Source organism: Prosopis cineraria, unplaced genomic scaffold (genome assembly GCF_029017545.1).
Source record: "Prosopis cineraria cultivar Desert tree isolate PC_DT_omini unplaced genomic scaffold, ASM2901754v1 PC809, whole genome shotgun sequence".
NCBI lineage: Eukaryota > Viridiplantae > Streptophyta > Magnoliopsida > Fabales > Fabaceae > Prosopis > Prosopis cineraria.
The window spans coordinates 4,955-20,571 of NW_026556134.1; the positions used below are offsets into that span (position 1 = coordinate 4,955).

Here is a 15,617-nt window from a genome sequence, read left to right on the forward strand (position 1 = left end):
CATTTCACTTTTCCCAGTTTCCATTAACACCTCTAACAACTTTCTTTATATATGTTCAAATAATCTAATTCTAAAACAATAAAAAAACATATATTCCCTTCATTCAAAAATATAAGACATTTTTAACCGAATTTTAACTCGCAATAAAGTAGTTACATACTTTCAAACTAACCCTATCTTTTCATATTTATTTCTATTAAATACCTTATAATAAATATAAAGTCATTATCAATATGGACACTTTTAAAAAAAAGTAATGATTACATCTCAAAAAATTAAAAATACCTTACATTTTTGAACATTCACCTCCTCAAAAAATACCTTACACTTTTAAATAGAGAAAGTACATTATTTTTCAAATATAAGCTAATAAAGTACCTTATTTTGATACAGAGTCGATAATTTATGTCAAGCCAGACGAGACCAACTAGAAAAAAATTAAAGTTGGACTTGACCATATGAACTATTTTAAAAATGTAAAATACTTTAAGCTCGATTCGAATAAACTTAATTACTAAAATTTTCAACTCTATATGCATATATAGTCAGTAATTTTAACCAAGTCCAACAAGCGAGCTTAAACCCGATCGAAAAAAATTATAACCAAATTTGACCATATGAGTTTTTTTAAAAAAATAGGATACTTTGAATTTGACTTGAATAAATCCAGACCGAATTAAACCCAACCCAAATAAATTTACAGCCATTTGGAACAACCAAACAAGGTCTCCGAGGCATAAAATCAAAAACCAAGCATGAATGTAATAAAAACAAAAACCAGGCATGACAACTACGGTCTTCTTTGCCAATTGAACGGCCAGACCCTAGAAATTTAAACCCTTTAATCAGTGGATCAACAAGAGAATCAGAGTTAAAAAAAAAAAAAAACACGATGATCAGTCAGAGACACAAGTTTGAAAATCCTGTGTAACTTCTTTTTTTTTTTTTTCATTTTCTTAAATTCTTCCTTTAAATCTAATTAGATGTAATCTAGTCTAATTGTACAGAAGATCCGGGAGGTCAATATCTTCATACAGAATGTACATACAATAAAAATCTATACAAAATTACACTTAAATTAAAAAAAAAAAAAACACAGCACCAACAGATCTGCTGTGTACATTTCCTGTAATAAAAATACTGTTATAATTAGCTTCAGCAATTCCTCTACCATCAATCAAGAAAGAAACCGGCCGAGACATCTGTTGATTCTGCAACTTGGGCTGCTTCGGCTATTCTAATTAACATTGTGGCCTTGTAAGTGGCTAAATCAGCATTCTCCATGAGAACCTGAGCTCTTTTGCGTTTCAGTATTGCTAATTCCATGGATTTGTCTGCAGAAGCTTTAGCCTCTTCAACCCTAAGCATCATCGCGTTCTTTTCTTCCAAAGCAACTTGTTCAGCCGCAATTGCTGTAAATGGATATAGAGATTAGAGATGATGATAAACAGGTTATAACAAATATGCAGACAGATGCCCGCAATTTAAAAGTGATCATCAGATGAAACCACAATATGAAAACAAGATCATATCCTAAACCAAATAATATATGCGTGCCAGGCTCAAAGGGCCAAGCAAACAAGATATGCAATCAAACAGCCACTGCAGGGGTAAAGGTTAAAAGTTGGGTCAAGACAACAACAACAAAATGTTTAGCATCTCAGCATTGACACAAATTACCGCTATGAAAATTCAAAACCAACCATACTGTAACAGCACATCCAATGAATTGCTGATAATTCAACATTAATTCACCCACTGATAGAAACAATCCTCAATCAATCTTATAGCTAGAAGTAGAAACAAATTAAGTACCTTGCAATACACTTGGTTGCTTGCCTCTACCAAATTGACTTGGCTGTCTCTTGAAGGACCTTCTCTTCCTTAGCAAAGGCTTTGGTATAAGTGGAGCTTTCTTTGATTGATGACCCTGTCCGTAAGAAAACATCCAAGCCAATCTTATGAAGTTGTAGTGCAGTTTAAAACACCGTTCACAATTTGGTTCCAAAATTGAAGTACAATTAACAAGTAAAAGATGAAAGAGCAAGTGAAGCGAAATACTACTCCTGTAGTACCATTTCACATGCTTACGCTTCCCAAATAGCATAGTTATTGATTTATTGGGGCAGCACAAGCACCAACCAATTTCCAAAAGTACAGTACTCCCAAAATGTAAATCACCATAAATTCAGTTGCCTCAAAATGAGCACAAAAAGATTCATAAATCAGGTACTGTTCTTGAGGTTTTGTTCTGTTCAAACTTCAACCCTCTTATACCATCACCACTAAACCAGTTGTGGTATTTCCACCTTAACTTTAATCGGGAAAAACACGAGTTGTACATCATTTAATAGTTTCATAGCTGAAAATATGTTTCACTTAGTACTAGCTTTTGAACGCTTTAGATGCAGTGAAAAACTCTCGACAAATATTTTTTTTTTTTTTTTCAATTTTGACATTGAGGTCATTATCACTCTCAATGCTTAAATACAAGATACCACCTTCACAGCAAAACAAACTACAAGAGGGTTGAATAACACTATAGAGAGCAAAATGATTAAGGATCAAACCGCACATAAGGTGTATTTTACCCCAAAGGAATTGTCCTTCATTTTGTCATACTTTCCTAAGTTGTAATTCTCACAACATTTTCCCCTCTTCTTATCCTTGCCCATCAACTCTTTTAGATTATGATACTTTGGTTATCCTAAAGTGCACTGTTTTCACATGACCAAAATCTATGGCTCGAGTCCCCCCCCCCCAAAACCCCAGCAGTAGAACAGGTTTCAAGAACATCATACAAAATGCGTTGTACAAATTTTCATAGAAAAGTTGCATTGGCTAAAGTAATATCATCCACACCAGGGAGAAAAAAGTATACGTCAATGCCTTCAACCGAGAAAGAGAGAAGAAACATATTAACCTACAACCTTGGATCACAGTTCAGATACGCGGGCTCAAAGATGTATATCACATATACAATAATACTTGCACATGCAAGGAAATTTTCTATACTGATACTAAAATAGAAATGTTAAACCGCATTTCACACAGGCCTGAATTTTTCCCACCTCTACTGACAAAATGAGATGGCAACAATAACATCTACAAAGTAACAGACACCATAAAACTATCACAAATACACTCTCTGGATGGAATGCATTATCTGAAACACGAGGCAATTTTACCTGGAAAACCCTAAGCAGCAATGAACGTTTTAGCTTCCGTTTTTTCATCCAATAGCCATATACAGCTTCCACAATTCCATTGCTTCCCAGATCTTGACAAAGATTGGCAGGCAATTTCTCGTCAGAAAAATCATCAGGATTACAATAATATGCCTTCTCCAAAGCATCAATAATTAGCTCAAAATTATCCTCTGAAACACGCTCTTGAGACTCATAATTGAGCTTTTTTAGCCATTCCTCATCTTCAGAGTCCAGGTCATATATTGCTGTCGTCTTGGCCAAAGCTCTAGATAACTCATCACCACTCATTAAAATATAGCTATCTGGTCTGTGAAAGGGAACACTCTTACTATCTGCATAACCAGGGACTTCACACACACCTGGTACAGGAATGAATTTGACAACAGGAGCTAAAATATTGCGATCAGAACACTCTTTATAAAGATTTTTAAAAAGAATCCAGTCCTGTCGCCTATCAAACTCTAACTTCCAACCATTGTCCAATGGAAACATTGTCACATGGGTGAACCGATTGGAAGAATTGGGTCTCATAACTTTTTCTGCCCTGAGAGTGCATCTTGTTAAACCATCTTTCTTCACTGTGATATGCCAGTCTTTTGAAGCTGACATTTCAAGAGTAATTATTACTCCCTCTACCCTATAACATTTGTCTGACTCCGTGATTAATAGATTTGCAGAACAGAGAGATGAATCCAGGTCTTCAATTGAATCAACCAAGGAAGAACTCATTTCTTTAAAGCTTCCAGGGGAATAACTGTGAACCAAACTTCTTAGCTTCTTCCTTGAAGCTACACCAGTCAAAGGAGTGCTGTTTTTCCTGCCATCCCCTAAATCAGAAGCCAACGCTGCATGGGTTTTCTGCACACCCAACAATGAAGGATTTCGAGCTTTCCTTTTCCTAAGTGAACTTCTCCTCCTCTGAATTCCTCTAGAATTTAGAATACTTCTGTATTGTCCATTTCTGCCAGCTATCCTGGAACCCCTAACAGGTGCTTGTAACGATGAACTGTCCTTGATTTCAATGACATCAGGAGTGATGGATACACTCCCAGAAGGTTCTGTCTCGACAGAATGGCATGAATTCGGCTCTTCAATCTCAAGTTCTTGGTTGTCACTATCCACCTCATCGTCACTATGCACACAAATTAAATTATTTACAAGTAAAAATGACCTAAAAAAAGATCTCGAAAGCATTGCAGAATGCAAGTGCAAGAAAGAAAGAGGGACGGCAGAGAAATCCACACTGAACAATGGGTCCAATCCTGTGATCCCAAAAAATTTGCAAATTCCAATTTTCGTAGTAGGCGGTCCCTGAAGCAGAGAAAAACAAAAGTTATACAAGAAAGTATCGAAGGAATGTTAATCGAGCAAAAGGAAAGATAAAGTACAACCCACAGTACAATAAATAACTAAGTAAAACGTCAATCCGACACTTTAGTTTTATAATGTGTTCCGTCCATTCATTCAAGTATAAAATAGAAGGCGAATTTGGCTTAACCAAAGCATCACATTTGCAAAATAGCAAAAAAAAAAAAAAAATTGGCCGATGAAATTGCACGAGTACAGGAGTAACATAAAGCGGATCCCCAAGCAAAGCTCAGGGGGGTCATTACCTGTAGAAATTGTATACCCCGGGAAGCATAGGCACCACAAAAGGGCTCAACTAGAATAAAGGCCGAAAGATCCTTAAATGTCAACCCAACCCGCCGAATGTAACTCAACACCAAAGCCAAGAAAGACGAAAGCCAATGGCTGTTGCCATAAGAGGGCCTCACAACAACAGAAAGCACACCTTGATTATCTTCAATGAGTTTCCTTCGTTGCCGACGAGAAAAATACAAGCCCCACCTCCTGTCATCTTCCAGACTTCGTTTGGCCCCTACATCAACTGAAAAGTCTGAACTTTCAGCGACCGGTGTCTTTCTTTTTCTACTATATACAAGACGACACATTTTATTGGGGCCATTTCCGCCGCGTGAAGATCTGCCTTCTTTCACTGGCTTCGTCTTCTTCGTACCAGAATCTGCATGTTTTCCTATAACTGCGACTTCTTGCTTTGTTTTAACAAAGCCACGAGCCCAAGCGTCGCCTTTCCCAGGAGTCTTTACCGGCTTCAACCACTCATCCGCATCGTTACCCCTCCTGATCTTCCCATCATAAGATTCCGGCCAAAGGCGCCTCCCCGACCTCAAGACCCTGGCGGAGTCAGCTCCCTTCACGACTCCAAACACCCTCGTGGTTCGTCTCATCCCAACCGCCGGCATTGCCGTACGGTTTCCAAAAGATACAACCCGAGACTCGATCTTATCTAGACGATAGTCACCGAGTCGAAGCTGAGTTGACTCACACTTAAGTCCACAGAACAAAATCGAACCCAGCGGATTCCCCAGCGCCTAATTGTGTCATACACACTGAAAACAAAGAAAATTCAACCGACAGTCGGATTATTCCAGCATAATCGGAGCGACCCTTGACCCGAACACAGAAATTGTATGAGCTAAGCGCAGGGTGAGTTAAAATACAGTAACAAAGAGAAGAAACGACATGGCAGCGAAAATCAGGATCTTCCCCGAGAAAGGAAGACAGGGATCGAGTCTGATACAAATTATAAAGTTCCAATAAAATAGACGAAAATCAGTAAGATAGGTTGGGAATCGAAATAAGAACCGAATCTCATAGTGAGATCTACTTGGGACGAGGAGAGAGAATAGAGGATCGAAGGAGTTGTAGCCGCAAAGAAAGAGAGCGTGGAAGAGTATCGGCTAGGGTTTATGATTAAAACCACTGAGGAAGATGGGGGTAACCACACACCGACTAGTCTGATCCGTTGGATACAATAATGAACGGACGAGATTGATTAAACACCCAGACAGTTCGAGGGCTGCGCAAAGCGTCATGCACTTCAGGTCTAAAACGCAGGAGAGATATAGAGAGAGAAATGGAGGCCGAGGATATTTTTAGAATTGAGACACGTAAGACTGGAACTAGGGGTTATGGGACATTAACCTTCATTAAGATGGAGATGGACGTCAGCGCCTACAAATTTGTATTATGTGCCGGTTTATTTCATTTTTTTTATGAAAAAAATATTTTTTAAAAAAATTATTTCATGAATTTTTATGATATTTGTTTTAAATTTTTTAAAATAATTAAAATTATAAAAAATAAATATATGATTATTTTAAGGAGTTACCAAAGTAATTTTTGTAAATAATCATACACGATGGATGAGAGGTACTCACTCCGTTCAAAAATATAAGACATTTTTTAAGAAGTTAGATGTTTAAAAATGTAAGGCATTTTTAATCTTTCGAAGTATAATCATTGCCTCTTTTCTAAAAGTATTTCTATTAATAATAACTTTATATTTATTGTAGGGTATTTAATAAAGATAAATATGAAAAGATAGAGTTAGTTTGAAAATAGATAAATATTTTATTGGAGATGAGATTCTATTAAAAATGTCTTACATTTTTTAATAAAAGGAGTAATATTTTAAAATATGAGATACATAAAAATATTATAAAATTTTAAATAATTAAATAATAGACTATTTTTTTAAAACATAAATCAAGAAGAAAATTTAAAAATTTAAAAATAATCCATTAATAATATATTTTTTATTATTTTACCCAAATATAAAATAATATTTATAAATAATTTTTTATAAAAATTTTAAATTATTTAAAAGTTACTTATTTTTAAATTTTAAATAAATAAGCGTTATATTTAACCAATTTAACTTTAGTTCTCATCCATTGAAGATAAAGCATGGATTTGGATTTTTTTTTTTAAACTAGTGAATTACATAATTTTTGGCACGAAGTCAATTTCTTGAACAAAAGAGCAATGAAATCTAACAACTCAGGTAAAAAAAAATTCTTAACTTATTTGGACTGTCTTATTACTTGAAAAATTTACATTGATTACCTTCATCTGTGCAATGTTTAATTATTGAATCTCACAATTTTAATTCAAAATGCTGATATGAATTCTATTTGAAAATAGAAATATTTTTTTATGTATGATGATCTCTATTGGAAAATATTCAATTGACGCAGGATTCAATATAAGTCAATTTATAATTTTCTCATTCACGTTGTAAACAATGTATATCTTATCAAAGCTTTATTCTTAAACTATTATTGTATTTCTTACGCTTTATCAAGTTACTTTACCATATTCATTTATCGTATTGTTTTGTGTCAATGACTAAAATAATATGAAATATTCATATGAGTTTGATAATTTGAGAAACTCTTCATCCCCATCCGTGCACGGGGATAACTCTAATTATATTTTTATTCAACACATTTTTATATCTTTTTCATTAAAATTACTCATAATACAAGTAAATACAGTAAGTTTTATTTACAACTTAGCATAGCAAGATGTTAGCATTATATTATCATTTTGTGATTTTCTATAAATTTTACATTTAATTGTGCCATGGAAACCTAAATGTAGATCTTTTTTATTTTGGTCTCATCTCAATATTTCATAGTAAAATAGTAATTATTTTTATTTTTCATATAATATTTTATTTTAATAATATGTAAAATAAAATTAAGAATAATATAACTTACAATCTCTAAATTTTTATTCAATTATCATTCTAAAATTTAACTCAATACAATTCAGTTTTTATAATTTATTGAATTAATGAATCACAAAGAGTTCAATGATAAATCTAGAGAAGCAAAAGACCCTTTCCCCTCACTCCAATACTCCTTTTAAAAAATTTAAATTTTTTACTTATAAAAACATTAAATTGGATTTTGGCCCCTCCATTCATGTTTTAGTTATTTGGTCCCAATTACTGGCTCTTAGATTTATCACTACATAGATTAAGTTATACTACCAAATTTAAAAATTTATAAGGATTAAATATTTTCAATTAATAAATTATAAAAATTGAGTCATTCTAAATTAAAATTTAAGGAGTGGACCCAAAAAGTTCATGAACCAAAGTTCTGCTTGTCCTAAAAAAATATGTTAATTTAATTTTAAAAAATTGTAACTTGTCATATCTCTGAGGAAAAATGATGTGATAGATACTATTAGACAATCGGGAAATTTGTCCAAAAAAACTTCATCAGCAAATTAATTGTTAAAAGGGAGTTGGGGAGTTTTGGAAAATTAGGTCCTTTTATGGCATTATCATAGTATCGTTAAAAGACTAAAATGCCCCTAGCAAAGTAGATTTCAAAATTAAAAAAATAAGAAAGGGGTTGCACTTCACAGTAAATTACATGTATTCCTAGAAGAATTTTGCATGTGCACATAAGTTATTACATCAAAGGGAGATATGTTGCATATGTGTGATCAGATTCTCGTTTATGGAAGATGTTTGCATTCTATTAAAGATTCTTGTATATGCAGGAAGACTAATTGCATATGCTTGATGTCACATGCGCCTATAATAAAATAAACTTTTACGGAAGATGCATTGCATATATCGATTAATTGGCTATATATATTAAAGACTTTTCCATATGAGAAGAGCTTATTGCATTAGAGAGATATATCCTACATATGCAAAGTCAGTTTCTCATTCGTGAAAGTTGATTGCACTTCATTGAAGTTTTTGCATATACGAGAAGATCAATTGCTTATGCTTGATATCAAATGCACCTATAACAAAATGAACCTTTAAGGATAATGCATTGCATATACTGACTAACTAATTGTATATATTGAAGACCCTTGCACATGAGAGGAGCTTGCTGTATTAAAAGGAGATATGTCGCTTATGCATGGTTAGTATTTCATTTATGGAAGATACATGATTGCATTTCGTTAAAGATTCTTGCATATACAAGAAGAGTAGATGCATATGCTTCATATCACATGCACCTACAATAAAATGGACATTTAAGGGAGATCCATTATGTATATCGACTGATTAGTTGCAGGTAATGTAACATTCTTACTCCACTAAACACACTTAGCAAATAAAGTCCATGGTAATTGAGGGATTAACTCCGAAGAGTGATTAACAAGTTTTAATTCAAAAGGAAAGGATCCCAAGTTTTTTAAATAGAAACGAGTTAAAAAATCAATCAAAACCTTTCCTATCAAAGTAAAAATAAATTTTGGAAGTATGGGATACTTCAGAGGAGTGAAAGAAATCAAAAATGGTTGAAAATAAATTATGTATTGAAATACATAGTAATGCACCACGGCGTGTTGCTCTCTTTGCCACGCGCTGTGGCGAGTTGCATGATTCTTCACTGGTTCTGCTGTCATTTGATAATAGAATTAGAGAAACTTTTGACTTGCCCTGATTCTCCGTCCGACGTTCAAATGACGTGATCTAAGTGTCTACGGAAAGCTCTTTTCATGTATTAATTAATGGTATGGGTTTTACTTACAAAATAAGTCACACTAGGAAGTTAGACACTCAAACATATTTTAACCACTTTTTAACACTTTTACACAAAATGGGTGTCCAAAACCCTATACAAGTGCCAAAAGCTTTTCCTAACAACTGGACCATGTCCAATGGACGTAGGACTACCAGTACAACACATCACAAGCATCGAAATATCAATATAACGACAATTCACTCCTAAACCCCATTTTACTAAAAACAAATGGGGAGGTAACTTAGCATTGCATTTAACTCAAATCATTCGAAACATGCTCAAACTTCACTTCTACACTTGCATTAGTATTTTAGCCCTATAAACATATATATGATAAAAATACACAAAGGCTAAAGGCCTAAAATACAATTCTAACATTTTCAACAACTAAAGTAGTGCAAGTGAGGTAATATGCATCCTAGAATTGGCAATTCAAATACTATTACACAATCTAGAGCTAAACTAGAGGCATATAGAAGGAATATGCTAATTTCTCGTGTAAAGGGCGTCCTAAATTAGGACTTAATCATCATACTAACTATGGTTAATTAAAGACTAACCCAAATAGATTATCCAATACGAGATTAAACCAAATGAATTCTTAATATGTATTTATTTTTTTTAAACTATTTAATATAAAGGGATCCCAAGTCTTTAAAACATTTTAAGAACTCATATCATTTAATTAAACATATGTGGAAGCATGATAATAACTATTTTTACTTGCACAAATATTTTGGCTCGTAATTATAGCACAAGCATCAAACCATATTTTTCAGGGCCTAAAATACATTTTCCCCAACACAAAACCTATAATGCAAGTGGATCAAGAATATATTATCCTAGTTGGCAATATCATAAACTAAATACACATATCAAATAAAAGGAGAGAGGCCTACAGAAGTGATTATTATCACTTGGTCTAATGCTCCTTTCCTCTGTTTTTCTCATATGAACTAGCTCCTGTAATATGTTAAAAGAGAGGGGTGAGTACAACCACTCAGTAACCAAGGTATATCTAAGTTATACAAATGCATGATAATTAATCATGAATGTAAGTGACTAATAAGTTTATCAAAGTGACTATGTAAACAATCACATTAATAACATGTTAATTACATTAACATCTAACTCATGTGAATAATTTTAAGAATAAAGTTAAGTATAAAATTTGCACAAATAACCACATATACATTATTCGCATAATTACTACATGTTCTCATTTCTACAATTACAATTATATTCTCAACATAGCCATCAATCACTCAAATGGCATGATAATAATAATATGCATGATCGATTTCTTCTTTATATCCTCCCTTATTTCTTCTGACATGAAATCCGTGGGCCAACAACCGAAAGGGATCGTCCATGTGATGAGACTACCCCAAAGCCTTAATTATATCAGGAGGGGCTACCGGGCCAAGATTACCTTACTCACTTATAAACACGGTTTCCCCTAAATCACACACTATGGGGTGTCATATCCAAAACTAGCTCTACCCAAAACTCCAGGTAGGCCAGTAAGGTCAAGTCCCTTAATAGGAACAATGCTATAGTACCTTAGAAGGTAAGTAGCGACTATAACCCCTAGGATTATTGGTTAATAGCCAAGTACCATATGGATTTTGCATATTCGCTAACTCTACCACTAAGGCGAACTCCTGCCATATGATCATACTCATGAGAAAATGCATTTCAAAAACTCATATATATATATTTCAAAATTATCCCACATGCTCATCAACTTTCATCACTGTGCATAATCCACAACTTATAACCAAGAGTGTACACATAATCATCAACCATCAATCTCATTACTCACAAGTCATAGAGTTTCAGCAAAGTCACATGCATTACAAACAACTATTTCAAATTTAGATATATATATATATATATATATTCTTTTGTTTCACTAACATAATTAATTAATTAACCTATAAATGTATAAAATAGATTTCCCCCGGTTACCTCAACCTTTGAGAGGTCAAAGGTTACCCCTCAAGTTATAACACTTCCAAAGCTTTCCAAAACTTGAATGGTGTCAAAAGGAAATTAATCTACAATTGATCATATCCCAATATGTCAATAATATTATTAACACAATTTTCACTCATACTCTAATACCTAAGTATTTATTTTATCTTATTTTATATTTATTTATTTATTTATTTTTAAGAAATTAGTCGTAGTCTCTTGAATTCTAAAATTTAATTTCATGTATTTGAACCTATCTATTTAATTTAATAGTCTCCTTCACAATAATTTCATTCAAATAATTTTCTAATATCAAAATTTCTCTTTTTATTCCAAAAATTCGCACATAAAAATACCCAAAAATTGCAAACTTGATTTCAAGCCTAGAATCATTATTTTATAGCCATAATAATTTATTTCTCATCTCAAATAATTATCTAAATATCAACAAATCAATTTACATTTTTAGATTTAACCAAAAATCTACCCATATGGATCTAGGGATAAACTCAAATACCTCAAATTCCAATTTTATTAACAAAATAATACTCTAAAATATTTATTACACTACCAACAATCTCAACAACCAGATTTTCTCACCAAAAATTCATCCCTCTTTCAAACCCTAGATTTTTTAAAATCTTAAAATTTGCAGCTCAAAGGGAAAAACGACTAAGAAAATATTTAGAACACTTACCTAGTCATAGAATATTTAAAATCTCATCTAAAGTATTCCATTATGAAGCATCACCTTCTAAATCAGCTCCTACCATCGTAGCGTCGCTCGATCTCTCGCTCGCTCTCTGTGTGTGGATGCAGAAACGGAAAGGAAGAAGAGAATAAAAAGCCAGAAGTCTTTGGCTTGTTTTATTTTAAAATGGTGTGGGTCCCACATAATAATTCACACTACTACTTTCTCGTCTTTGTTTTCTTCAATGCACACACGTGAACGTCCGCCTCTCTTTTCTCATTTTTTTTAATTTATTTAATATTCCTTCTTTCTTTTCTTATTTATTTATTATTTTTTTATACCTTACACTCACATGTGGAGAGAAAGAAACAAAAGAAAGTGGGTGGGAAAAACGGTTTGTCTCTCTCTCTCTCTCTCTCTTTTTATTATATATATAATGTCAAACTCACACACACAATCCTGCGATTGCTGTTTCTCTCTTTTTTTTAATATAGTATTCCTTTTTCTTCTTCCTCCTTCTTTCTTCTTCTTTTTTTAATAATATTATTATTATCTCTATTTTTTTAAAAAAAATTATAAGTTTAGATTTTATCTAAATTAAATCCAATAATAATCTTCTAACTAAAATTATTTATCTCTAAATATTCCTCCAAAATTACTCATTTGCTCTAAATTAACTTAATTAATCTTAGGTTAATTTTTTTGGGATGTTACATCTCGCCTCTGTAGTCTTCTCCCTTTCAACACCAGATCTAGAGCCTGAAAAGTATTAAATAAGAGGGGTGAGTCTAGCTACTCAGTAATCAAGGTTAAACCTACCTTATGCAGTTATATATCAATTATAAAACAAATACATGTACAAAGAGATCAAATTTATAAGACATACTCCTATATATCATATTTTATCATTTATCACTCTATAGCTTCTTTATTCACACAATTAGGTGTATTGTCACTATATTCTTAGATATGTGACATGACCCATACTCTTGCTACCTGCCACCATTTAGCACGTGTGACACATCATATATTTACTTAGGCAATGATCAACCAACCTTATATCCTCCTTATTTCCTCAAACTGAAATCGTGGGCTATAACACTGATTAGGGCTCTGTCCATGTGACTGGAATACCTAAACTCACCAATCGTGAGGTGTGACCTAACCAAAGATCATAGGACTAACTCTCGAACCACAGCTTCCCCCATTCTCAAATCTCTGGGATGTCTCATACCCCAAGCTATTCTCCTCATTAAATCGATGGAAATAGCTAGGCTCTAGTCCCTCGACAAACAGTGGGATAAGACTATAGCCCCTATGCACCGAAGGGCAACCTAATTACCATATGGATTTTCTCTACTCCTAAATCCCTAGGCGAACTCCCGCTACTGATAATGCCATAAACCATACTAACTTGTTCTCACTTTTCACTTTCATATACTCACTATTACAATAATCACGTTGGGCTCACGACCTTGCATTACCCAAGTGTGTATTCTCATCTTTTTCTCAAAACTCATTTTTTATTAACACAAAAATATTTCTACATATCATCACATTCATTTCTAAAAAATATAGGCATATTCATAATACAATTCTCTTAACTTTACACTTGCATTTTCAAGCTCAAAAATAGCTTTTTCATACACTCAAAGAAGCTAATATATATAGTTCTTACTTAAACAACCAATCCCATGCATGTAAGCATTCACAATTTTACATTCATAACCAATTAACAATCAATTAACATATAACTACTCAAAATAGATTTTTCTCCCAGTTACTCAAATCTTTGAGAGGTCAAAGATTTATCCCTCAATCAATTAGCTTTCAAGTTTGGATTTCCACTCCAATAAGTGACCAAGAGCAAAAACTACAATCAATCAAGTTGAATTTCATCAACATAACAAACTCAAACATTTGAACTCTCAATCTCTACTTCTAAATTGCCCAACCTTCACTTTACAAGAGGTGAAGTCTAACCATTGAATTTAATAATTACCTTTAACTCCCAATAACATTAATAAGTCATTAAATCCCCATTAATGGCATCACAAACTTCCAACCACCCATAATAAATGAGATTTTCAAGTATTTATGGTGTCCAACAACCTAAGACACCAAAACTCATTATACCTAGATTTAAATACTCTAATCTACCCCCATTAATTTTATTTGAGTCAACAAATTCAAACCCATAATCTATATGGACTGAAATCCCACTTTCACTATCAAACACTAATCATAAACTCATAACTGTATAAGAAAAGAGGAGATTAATGGATATGATACTTACCTTGTGTGTTTGTAGCCTTCAAAACACTCTCTAATTGGTCCCCAAGCAAACCCTAGCAGAGCTTTGGCACGCCTTTTCTTTCTATCTTTTCTCTTCTTTCTTTTTTTATCTCATTTCGCATCTGATAAATTGCAGAAAATGGCCATGCGCCACGGCAAACGCACAACACGCCACAGTGCATGGCACAGATAGGTCCTCCCTTACTCAGAGATGGTTGTGTGCTACAACAGATGATTTACAAGCTGCGACGTATGGCACAACAACTTCAACTCTTCTTTTTCTTCTCCTTTTGATACCCGAGAAGTCCACTTCGATATCAGACTCACAACTAGGGCTGAAATAGTATCAAATAAGATTATTTGACCTCTCTGGCCACACTCCAGTTCAACTTACCTAATTAGGTTTAATTAATCAGGGAATTAAAACTCGAGATGTTACATGTAACAAAGACTTTTGCATGTGAAGGGAGCCTACTGCATTTTAGGAAGACCTCTTGCATATGCATGGTCAGTTTCTTGTTCATGGAAGATGATTGCATTTCGTGAAAAATTTCTGCATATATGAGAAAAGTAGCTATATATGCTTGGTGTCATATGCACCTGTGCATCCCACATATAGCCTTTGTTTTCATAATATCATGATTCTATATTCAAATAAATGAAAGAGCTAGTTTTTTAGAATATGATTCATTTTTCATGAAAATGCATATAAATATATCACTAATCACATGTTTTCATCACGAGGGTCATAATACAAACAATCATATGCCTTTTTTATCATAATATACATGATCACACCTCCTTTAATCTTTCTTATGTAACATGCTAGGATTGTTATGAGATGAGAGTACCCTAGCCATTCATGTGTGAGGGACTATCTGGTCAAGGTTACATAACTTACTTATGGGTCACGATTTTTCTCAAATCTCACATTATGTGGTCTCATTCTCTCTAAGCTGGCTTCTTCGTCAAACAAGTAGAAAATTATTTACATTTGAGACCCTCATAGAACAAGTGAGATAGTCTCTTGTCGAACAAATGAGACAATAATTTAAATAAATGCAGCCAAACTATCGA

At 33.3% G+C, this 15,617-nt stretch overlaps 1 protein-coding gene across 1 annotated transcript; it reads right to left on the minus strand.

The window, feature by feature from the left end:
- Nucleotides 1-905: 905 nt before the first annotated feature.
- Nucleotides 906-6,166, minus strand: LOC129298437 (uncharacterized). The gene is made up of 4 exons (XM_054936848.1): nucleotides 4,823-6,166; nucleotides 3,189-4,520; nucleotides 1,816-1,930; nucleotides 906-1,412 (listed from the first exon to the last, which is right to left on the minus strand). The coding sequence occupies exons 1-4, from the start codon at nucleotides 5,471-5,473 to the stop codon at nucleotides 1,174-1,176; spliced, it is 2,337 nt and encodes a 778-aa protein (XP_054792823.1). The 5' UTR covers nucleotides 5,474-6,166; the 3' UTR covers nucleotides 906-1,173.
- Between the last annotated feature and the right edge of the window lie 9,451 nt (nucleotides 6,167-15,617).